General features: G+C 50.2%; 1 protein-coding gene across 1 annotated transcript in view; it reads left to right on the top strand.

Annotated features, from left to right (window-relative positions):
• The window catches only part of MATN1 (matrilin 1), a 33,473-nt gene extending 23,863 nt beyond the window's left edge, over positions 1 to 9,610 (top strand). Inside the window, exons 5-8 of the mRNA XM_054395358.1 lie at positions 437 to 850; positions 3,725 to 3,877; positions 7,261 to 7,341; positions 9,457 to 9,610. Of these exons, the coding sequence (XP_054251333.1) occupies positions 437 to 850; positions 3,725 to 3,877; positions 7,261 to 7,341; positions 9,457 to 9,506 (698 nt within the window). The 3' untranslated portion in view covers positions 9,507 to 9,610. The remainder of the gene's footprint in view (positions 1 to 436; positions 851 to 3,724; positions 3,878 to 7,260; positions 7,342 to 9,456) is intronic.
• The last annotated feature ends 1,379 nt before the right edge of the window (positions 9,611 to 10,989 follow it).

A 10,989-nucleotide genomic window follows, 5' to 3' on the forward strand; every position in this document is an offset into this window, starting at 1 on the left:
CCAGTATCTGAAGAGGGCTACAAGAAAGCTGGGGAGGGACTTTTTAGGGTGTTAAGGAGTGATAGGGTGGGGGAGAAATGGAACAAAACTAGAAATGGGAAGATTCAGATTGGATGTTAGGAAGAAATTCTTCCCCATGAGGGTGGTGAGACACTGGCACAGGTTGCCCAGGGAGGTGGTGGAAGCCTCATCCCTGGAGGTTTTTGCAGCCAGGCTGGATGTGGCTGTGAGCAACCTGCTGTAGTGTGAGGTGTCCCTGCCCATGGCAGGGGGGTTGGAGCTGGATGATCCTTGAGGTCCCTTCCAACCCTAACAATTCTATGATTAAACCTTTTTCAGTGGGCATAAAATGACAGCAGGGTGATGCTTTCCCACCTAATTAACTGGGGGCTTAAGTGGATGTCTTGTGTTGCCCTCTTCTCATCTTTTGCTTCAGCTTGCAGTGGTGGCTTAGGATCTGCCCTGGACCTTGTGTTCCTGATTGATGGCTCCAAGAGTGTGAGGCCTGAGAACTTTGAGCTGGTGAAGAAATTCATCAACCAAATCGTGGACTCTCTGGAGGTATCAGAGAAACAAGCCCAGGTTGGCCTGGTTCAGTACTCCAGCTCTGTCAGACAGGAGTTTCCACTGGGGCAGTTCAAGAACAAGAAGGACATCAAAGCAGCAGTCAAGAAAATGTCCTACATGGAGAAAGGAACAATGACAGGGCAGGCTCTGAAGTACCTGGTTGACAGTTCCTTTTCCAACATCAATGGAGCCAGGCCTGGGGTCCCCAAGGTGGGAATTGTCTTCACTGATGGCCGCTCACAAGATTACATCACTGATGCTGCTAAGAGAGCCAAAGACTTAGGTAGGTCTCCTGAATTCCCCCTTGGAGCAGGCACTGCATCTAGTGTCAGCCCAGGTGTGACTCTGTGTGGTGGGTTGAAATTTCACAGTATCATGATCATCAGAGGTTGGAAGGGGCCTCAAGAGATCGTCAGGTCCAACCCCCCTGCCAGAGCAGCATCACCCAGGGGAGTCTGCACAGGAATGCATCCAGGTGGGGTTGGAAATTTTCCAGAGAAGGAGACTCCACAATCCCCCTTGGCAGCCTTTTCCAGGGCTCTGTCACCCTCACTGTAAAGAACTGCTAAATCCTTCATTCCTGACTTCAGTCTCCACCACTAGATGGGACTAAGGGCTAGCACATAACAATAGAGGTCAGGAAGGAGCTCCTCAGAAGCTGATCTTCACAAAGTGAGTTGTGATGCTCAGCTCTTCTAAAACTAAAGGTCTTTAGAGCCTGCAGCTAGAGAATTTATTCCTCTCTGAGGACAAAACTTTCTGCCTTGTTTCTTCCTTCTCTTTTGTCCCTGCATAGAGATCTCCAACACCTGCTCCTAAGTAATGGCAGAAGGATAAATAACAAGATGCTTATAAAAGTCAACTCCAGACATGTTCCTGGAGTTGAACTTTGGAAACAACAAATATTGGATCATAGAACTGTTTTAGTTGGAAGGGAAATTCATACTGGAGACAAGGAAGAAATCCCTTAGAGTGAGTCCAGTTCTGGTGACCTCAACACAAGAAGGACATGGAACTGCTGGAGTGGGTCCAGAGGAGGCCATGAAGATGATCAGAGGGTTGGAGAACCTCTCCTATAGGGACAGGCTGAGGGAGTTGGGGCTGTTCAGCCTGGAGAAGAGAAGGCTCCAGGGAGACCTCAGAGCAGCCTTCCAGTTCCTGAAGGGGCTCCAGGAGAGCTGGGGAGGGACTTGTGACAAGGGCTGGGAGTGCCAGGATGAGGGACAATGGCTTTGAGCTGGGAGAAAGGAGACTGAGAGTGGAGATTAGGAAGAAATTCTTAAAGTGAGGGTGGGGAGACACTGGCACAGGTTGTCCAGGGAGGTTGTGGCTGTCTCCTCCCTGGAGGTGTTCAAGGCCAGGCTGGATGAGTCCTGAGCAAGCTGGGCTGGTGGGAGGTGTCCCTGCCCATGGCAGGGGGTTGGCACTGGATGACTTTTAAGGCCTTTTCCAACCCAAACCATTCTATGAGTCTATGAATCATCGACTCCCACTCTCAATCCAGCCCCACCACAGCCACTAAAACATGTCCCAAAGTGCCATGGCCTGAGGTTTTCTGAACACCTCCAGGGATGGGGAATCCACCACTTCTTCGAGCAACCTCTCCCAGAGGTAGAAAGACAATGCAGAAAGGGAAGGAGGAGAAAGCATTAGCAGTGTCTAGCCATGCACCAGCACTGACAGACACTGGGGAGCAGGAGTTACCTGGTGTCCCCATTCCAGCTAACAGGAGAACATCAGTTCAGCCCAACAGGAGCAGGGTGAAGCCAGAGGTGGCCAATCAATCTCTTGGCAGTGAAGCAGAGTACCTGGGCACTCCTTAGCTCACAGCAGGGCTTGCTCTTGACAGATTGTGTGAGCTGCAATTTCAAAAAGAGATTCAGCTACAGTTTTGCTGAACCACAGGTCTGCCTGGCACTGGGGTTCTGCCTGGCACTGGGGCTTTGCCACCACATGGGTTGATGAATGCTGGCTCCAGGCTGCTGTGAAGCTTGGAATCATAGAACCGTAGAATTGTCAGGGTTGAAGGGACCTCAATGTTCAGCCAGTTCCAACCCCCATGCCATGGGCAGGGACACCTCACACCACAGCAGGTTGCTCACAGCCACATCCAGCCTGGCTGCAAAAACCTCCAGGGATGAGGCTTCCACCACCTCCCTGGGCAACCTGTGCCAGGCTCTCACCACCCTCATGGGGAAGAATTTCTTCCTAACATCCAATCTGAATCTCCCCATTTCTAGTTTTGTTCCATTCCCCCCAGTCCTGTCATTCCCTGATAGCCTAAAAAGTCCCTCCCCAGCTTTCTTGGAGCCCCCTTCAGTTCCTGGAAGGCCACAAGAAGGTCTCCTCAGATTCTTCTCTTCTCCAGACTGCACAACCCCAACTCTCTCAGTCTGTCCTCATAGCAGAGCAGCTCCAGCCCTCTGCTCATCCTGGTGGCCCTTCTCTGGACACCTTCCAGCATGTCCAGATCCCTTTTGTAACAGAGGCTCCAGAACTGGATGCAGTACTCCAGGTGTGGCCTCACCAGAGCTGAGCAAAGGGGGAGAATCCCCTCCCTCTCCTGCTGTGCCACACTTCTCTTGCTGCAGCCCAGGATGTGATTGGCTTTCCAGGCTTCCACTATTTGCTGTTGCTCTTTGTAGCTCTCCTGTTAGTGGGCTGCATGCTCCTGTCAGAGGATTGTGATGATCTCTCCTTTCTTGTGTCTCCAAACCACTCTCCTCGTGCTGCTAGTGTCACTGTCTGGATAATTCTAGTAAGGCTTCACCTGCAAAAATATTTTTGCTCCCCCCTTGTTTGACCTGGCTGAAAGAAGTCTCTAACAGTAGAGGGTATGGGGATTAATTTCCCTGTGAACACAGAATCAGAGAATGGTTTGGGTTGGAATGGACCTTAAAGATCCTCCAGTTCCAACCCCCTGCCATGGGCAGGGACACCTTCCACTAGCCTAGGTTGCTCAAAGCCTCACCCAGCCTGGTCTTCAACATTTCCAGGCTTGGAGTCCCCTCAACTTCTCTGTGTGACCTGTTCCAACCTCTGCAGAGCTTGGTGAGGATGGGGATGGTCCAGAAGATGAGCAAACTGTTTGGGGGTTGGTATGACAGCAGCAAAATGCTTCCTGGCTGCCCAGCTGACAGATTCCTGTTGCTCACAGGCTTTAAGATGTTTGCTGTGGGAGTTGGCAATGCAGTTGAGGATGAGCTGAGAGAAATTGCTTCAGAACCAGTAGCTGAGCACTACTTCTACACAGCTGACTTCAGAACCATCAGCAAGATTGGGAAGAAGCTGCAAATGAAAATCTGCATTGGTGAGAGTGGGGACTTGGGGGAAGGGGTTTGGGGGGGAGTTGGTCACTGCATTTGAAAGTTGAAGGACAAAAATGTCCATTCAGGTGGATGTCACAAAAAGCTTTCTGTTCTCAGTGGATTGAGCTGGCAGAGCACATGGAAGGAGCATGAGACATCAATATTTTGGGTGGTTACCTGCTCTGCCCCCTCAGCCATCTCCCCCTCTCATAAACTGCCTTCTCCTTCCCTTTTTCTCCACCTTTCTCCCTTTCTCTACCTTCCTCTTCCAAAATTATTAAATCAGGCCCTGAGAAGAGTCAGAAGTGACATAAGGACAGAAGAGATGCTCCTGAGAGAAGCTAAGGGTTGATTCATTTGGCTTAATCTGACAATCATCACAAAACTGGAGAGCTGACTGGAAGCTGGCTAACCACTAGCTGCTCCCACAGCCAAAGAGGCAGCAGAGAGGAGACACATTTCAAGTGGAAATAAGCATCTGGTACCTTCTGCAGGACTTGTAGGTGTCTACATTTGTGCACCATGAAAGCTGAGTTGCTCCTGTTTTGATAGCCTAGTGAAGGAAAGGCCTCAGTGGGAGGCAGGCACGAGGAGAAGGGGTAAAGAATAAGACCAAATGCAAAGAATATTGATCTGTAAATAACCTGAGTCTAAAATAGAACTAACACAGGCAATTTAGATTTTTCTTTGGAAGGAATCATATCCCTCCTGTGAAATGTTGGCTCATCTGCTTGATCAGGCTGATCACAGTGAATCCCAAACTCTCAGGCTTCATTTAAGATCCTGAATACCTTGCAGAGCTTCTGAGAGCTTCACTGCCAGGCTCATCAGGAGCCTGGCACTCTCTTGGCAAGTCCAGGTGCTCAGGCTCCTTCATCCTGCCAGGCAAATGTTTGTTTCTTTCCAGCTCCCAGTAAGAGCACACAGCTCTGATGGGGCTCATTTAGTTCCCTAGAGAGCTCTGCCAAGCTCAGCTCTACTTCCCATGAGTGTGCAGACATGCTCTTGAGTGTCCCCTGGCCCCACAGGATGCTCTCATGGCATGTGGAGATGCTCCAAAGCATCAGCTGGATGAAACAATACACACTGGCAAATGTCAGTCTCCTTCTTCCCTTCCTTTGCAATTTCTAACACTGTTATTTGTGGCAATCCCAAGTGGGTTGGTAGTAGGTGACCTCAGCTGGTATTCTCCTTGAGTCTAAATTCATAGACTCATAGAATGGGTTGGGTGGGAAGGGACCTTGCAGATCATTCAGCTCCAACCCCCCTGCCATGGGCAGGGACATCTTCAAAGCCTCATCCAGCCTGGTCTTGAACACCTCCAGGGAGGGGATGTCCACAACCAGTCCCTGGGCAACCTGTGCCATTATTCATATTAGAAGTACTTGGGAAGTTAGAGACTTTGCCTCAGGGAAATCAGATTCAGTTCCTTGCATGATGTCCTGGTCTGGGCAAGTGCCTTGGTCTCAGATTGCTAAAGATGGGACCTTCCTTTCTTCCTGAGGAAGACTCAGAGGGACAACCCCATTCAGGGTCCTGTGTCTACAGGACTGAGTTGCCAGGAGTTGGAGACAGAGCCTCTCTCTGCCATGGATACTTCAACAAGCAGGAAATGATGGGAAAAAGATGATGGGAGCTGGATGAAACCCCCCAACATATTGTACTTGAATATCTCTCAAGAATACAAACACATTTAGGCTACAGTTTTCAAAACAAGTGAAAACACAACTTGGAGAAATTATTGGCTTACAAAATGATCAATTGGGGTTAAAATCTTTATATCTGAGATGACCAAAAAAAAAAAAATTGGGAAGGAATTATTTGTATTTCATTTCCAATGCCTGCTTTTATTGATCAACAGAGAGCTAAAAATCTTCTCTTAATATCCAGCTTTAGCTTACTCATGACTGGTTTTATCCCCTCGTGGTTTTGTGCAAGTGATTGTCCTTTCCCTTAATCTTTACTCTATTAGTTTGCCTGGCAGCTGAGCTGAGTCAGTGAGGTCTTCTGAACACCTCCTTTCTTTCCTCAGCCTTCACAGTACCCCTTCTTTGCTCCTGCTCCAGTTTCAGTTCATGTTTCTTGAGGAACAAATCACAGAATCATAGAATCATAGAATCAGTCAGGGTTGGAAAGGACCACAAGGCTCAGCCAGTTCCAACCCCCTGCCATGGGCAGGGACACCTCACACTACAGCAGGCTGGCCAGAGCCTCATCCAGCCTGGCCTTAAACACCTCCAGGGATGGGGCCTCAACCACCTCCCTGGGCAACCCATTCCAGGCTCTCACCACTCTCATGGGGAAGAACTTCTTCCACACATCCAGTCTGAGTCTCCCCACTTCCAGCTTTGTTCCATTCCCCCCAGTCCTGTCACTCCCTGATAGCCTAAAAAGTCCCTTCCCAACTTTCTTGGAGCCCCCTGCAGATCCTGGAAGGCCACAAGAAGGTCACCTCAGAGCCTTCTCCTCTCCAGACTGCACAACCCCAACTCTCTCAGTCTTTCCTCATAGCAGAGCAGCTCCAGCCCTCTGCTCATCCTTGTGGCCCTTCTCTGGACACCTTCCAGCACCTCCAGATCCCTCTTGTAACAGAGGCTCCAGAACTGGACACAGAGCTCCAGGAGTGGTCTCAGCAGAGTGGAGCAGAGAGGGAGAATCCCCTTCCTGGCCCTGCTGGCCACACTTCTCTTGCTGCAGCCAGGCTCTGCTTGGCTCTCTGGGCTGCAAGTGCTCACTGCTGGCTCCTGCTGAGCTTCTCCTCCCCCAGCACCCCCAAGTCCCTCTCCTCAGGGCTGCTTTCCAGCCAGTCCCTGCCCAGCCTGGATTTGTGCTTGGGATTGCCTCGACCCAGCTGCAGGACCCTGCACTTGCTCTTGTTGAAGCTCTGCAAATGATTGACAGAGCTCAGCAAACTGAGTGATGCTCATCACTTGGCCTGCTCAGGCAATAGAACGCCAATGCCAAAGGGGTCTTAGACTCTCACGTGGCAACCAGTGCCTCCTGTGCCACAGGAGTATGACCACCATGGTGATGCTGTTGGGAAGACAGAGGCTGTTCTGAGCTCTGTCTTTGGTCAGGTGCACATCTCTGGGTGCAAGTTTTAAGCAGCAGCATCAGAGCTCAGCAGGTTTTGTGGAAACTGGGAATCCAGGAAAGCCTTTTTGTGCACAGCCTGTGCAACAAGCAGCACATGTGAGCTCCTCCAGTCTTTTGAGGTTAAAGCCAGAAGTGATCAGTCAGCTAATTAGAAGCAATGATATTTTTATTTCCTCCCTGTTTCTGATAAAAAAAATCAGAATTGCTTCATTTCACTTGTCTCATTAGTTTTGATTTAATCCCTTTTTCTGTGCCACTTAATTCATCTTCTTCCTATCCTAATCCACAGAGGAAGATCCCTGTGAATGCAAAGCTATTGTGAAGTTCCAGACAAAAGTGGAAGACCTGATAAATGCACTGCAGAGGAAATATATCCTTTAGAAGCTGGGTTTGCTCAGAACTCAGTGGCTCGGGTTATGCTTTCTGAAGGGACCAGTGGGGAAATCTTCCTGGTGGGTGAAAGAGGGTGGGTGGGTGTCAGGAAGCTGGGGAACAGGACTTTTGGGTTATGAAGGTATGGAGGAAGAAGAGGCCCTGTACCAGAGTGAATAGCTGCTGGGCTGACACAGATTGAGCAGACCAACACCAACAGAGCCAAAGCAGAATGTGCCAGACCGTTGCAGGGCAGCAATCAGCTGTAGGCACCAAGCCCTGGAGCGCTTTGTAGACAGATGCTTAAATGATGCCAGTGGGACCTGTGTGGGACCATGGGGCAAGTGTAGGCTGATGCCACTCCCTCTGCAAGCTGCAGGTCCCATGAAACAGGGCAGAAAGGGAAGGCTGAAAGCAGCAGTGACTGCTCCTGGAGCAGACAAGACCCATGCATACATGAAGCTAAGTCACTCAGAGCTCCATGCATGGGATTGTATTTGTGATGGTAAATGTCTGCAATGCACATGTGAGCTGGCTGCCCATATTCCTTCACAGCTTTGGAAGGAAAGAGGCTCTTCTACAGCAAACCTCCTCTGACTGTATGGTTGGTGGTCTGGATAAATTCAGCTGGATAGGTCCAGTAGTCAGATGGGTTGGTCCAAACTCTCCCAGCTGGCTAAAAGGCGGTTCTGGGAGACTAACTCCCATGTGAGGTGTCCCTGCCCATGGCAGGGGGGTTGGAACTAGATGATCCTTGTGGTGCCTTCCAACCCTGACTGACTCTATGATTCTATGTCACTGCTCACTGTAAGTATCTCCAGGGACCTGAGGTAGTTTCCAGCTGAACTGAGCCTGTGGGACTCTGTTTTGCCATAGAATCATAGAATGGCTGGAAGGGATTTCCAAAGGTCATCCAGTCCAAATCCTGGGCAGTCAGCAAAGACATCCTCAACCAGATCAGGTTTCCCAGGGCCTCATAGAGCCTCACCTTGAATATCTCCAGGGAAGGAGCCTCAACCACCTCCCTGTTCCAGGGTTGCACCACCCTCATAGTAAAGAACTTGTTCCTAACATCCAATCTAAGTCTTCCCTTCTCCAGCTTAAAGCCATTCCCCCTTGCCCTGTCCCTCCAGGCCTTTGCAAGCAATCTCTCTCCAGCCTTCTTGTACCCCCCTCAGGTCCTGGCAGGCTGCTATTAGGTCTCCCTGGAGCCTCCTCTTCTCCAGGCTGAACACCCCCAGCTCCCTCAGCCTGTCCACCTAGCAGAGGTGCTCCAACCCCTGATCGTTTTCATGGCCCTCCTCTGGACCCTCTCCATCAGCTCCATGTCCTTCCTGTATTGAGGGCTCCAGACCTGCACACAGACTCCAGGTGAGGTCTCACCAGAGCAGACTAAAGTGGCATGCTAGGTCCTATCACATTGCAGGCAGCCCATGAAAAAGGGGCTGAAAGAGAAACAAGAGAATGAAAACACTTCTGAAGGAGATTCCAAGTTCTGGTGGGGACAGGAATCAGGGAAACTTGAGGTGGCTCACCCAGGGCTGGGGAGATTTGTTAGCTAGCAAGCAATGCCCTAATTTAGTCACACCTTTCAGGGCTTTTTGTGTTCCTCTTGCACTCACATGGAGTGAAATCCACGACTTACATTAGGCAAAGGCACTGAGTACCTCAGCAGTTCTCACCCGGTGGGTTGCTGCTCCCAAGCACATCGGGAAAAGCAATTAGTGAAATGAGCAGCAAATTGCAACACACCACACAGCTCCGGGAAGAGCTCTCAGGCAGCACAGACTGCTCCAGGTCAGGGAGGGCCGTCAGGTGCTCAAGAGCACACTCCAGTCCATGTCTCCCCTTTCACAGCACGGGTAGAGCTGCACACCAGCCTGGGCTCACATGCCTGAGCATTTGCTCCCTCCAGTAGAAGTGCATCAACCTGAAGAGTCCTGCAAATGCCAGAGCAGATGATGACAGCATTCTGCTGCTCCCAGCAAGTTAGCTCCAGTCTGCAAGACGGGGGAGGGCCTGAGTAATGAATCACTGATTCATTGCCATTTACTGTTCTGCACAGATGCCCTCTCAGTCATTAATTATTTTTCCTCCCTTAACTCTTCCTCACTGGATGCTGTGGCAAAGAGGATCGAAGCCCTGGAGAACAAGATCATCTAAGAGCCCCAAACCAGCAGCAACTTCCCTCCTTCCCCAAGAGAACCACAGCTCCTTCACTTGTAAGGGAGGGTGGCTTGGCCCCAGTGCTGTGAGCCAGCTTCTATTTGTACAGTGTCTAATCTACCTGCATTTGTTTAAAAGAGAAGAAGTATAAAGTAGAGCAGGCCTTGTAGAGAGGGCAGAGCACTGTGTGTGTGACCAGCAGCTAGACCATGCTAATGTTTGTTGCATGCATTAAAAAGAAAATAAGTAAAAGGGGGAGGGATGGGGGGGTGGGGAAGATGTGGGTTTGATTTAAAGCTTAATATATATATGTGTGTGTGAGAGAGTGTGTGTGAGAGTGTGTGTGTGTGTGTGTGTGTGTGTTAAGAAGCACTTGGTTATGAGTTCTGTGAATCCTTGCTGTGTTCTCCTGCATCTTTTGTTTCTGGGCCTGAGATAATTTAAGTGAAAAGTCAGAGTGACTCAAAATCAACTCAGCTGCTGAGTGTCAAAAGGGCAGAGCTGCTGATCAGCTTCTGACTGGGAGCTATTCCTGCCAGCATGGAGCCTTTGTCAGTAAGTAGGTGAAGCAGGGCAATGATCTCCCAGACCAGCTAGGATAGGGTGCTGCTGCTGCTAGTTTATAGAATCATAGAATTATTTGGGTTGGAAAAGACCTTTAAAGTCATGCAGCCCAACCTTTCTCTGACTCTACCAAGTCTGGTGCTAAACCATGGCCCTCAGCACCACATCTCTGCCTCAACACCTTCAGGGATGGGGATTCAACCACCTCCCTGGGCAACCTGTTCCAGTGTTCCACTACCCTCGTGGTGCAGAACTTGTTCCTCACATCCAATCTCAATCTGCTCTGCTCTAGTTTCAAACTATTGCCCCTCGTCCTGTCCCTGCAGGCCTTAGCAAACAGTTCCTCTGCAGCCTTCTTGTATCCCCCTTCAGCTACTGGAAGGCTGCTCCAAGGTCTCCCTGGAGCCTTCTCTTCTCCAGGCTGAACAACCCCAGATCCCTCAGCCTATCTTCACAGGAGAGGTGCTCCAGCCCCCTCATCATTACCATGGCCTCCTCTGGGCTGCCTTTATGGCTGTGTCAACCAGAAGCTCACTACCTCCTTCCTTATCCCACACCTGGAAGCACCTTCAAAAGCAGTAAGTTCATCTCAACACCTTTCAGACAACTCTTCTTCTGTCCCTGGATTCCCAGCACTGGCAAGACAACAGAACAAGGTGGACTGGAAGCATCCAAAGCTGCCTGTCTCCCACAGCTGTAGTCTGGCTGGGTGTGGAGGGAGGAGGCCACCACTGGGTGTGAGCACAAGGGCTTGGGTTCAGGGGGGGAGGGAGTGGGGTGGGGATGTTTATTTTTTGTATCAAAATATTTATAGTTGAGACTATGTGAGAAGCTTTTCAGAACAGCCTGGCCTGGGCAGAGATGTCACCACCATGTAGCAGGCATGTTTGGGGTGAATAATAAAAGTTTGCTGAAA

The sequence above is a fragment of the Indicator indicator genome, chromosome 33, assembly GCF_027791375.1.
Source record: "Indicator indicator isolate 239-I01 chromosome 33, UM_Iind_1.1, whole genome shotgun sequence".
In the NCBI taxonomy this organism is placed as follows: domain Eukaryota; kingdom Metazoa; phylum Chordata; class Aves; order Piciformes; family Indicatoridae; genus Indicator; species Indicator indicator.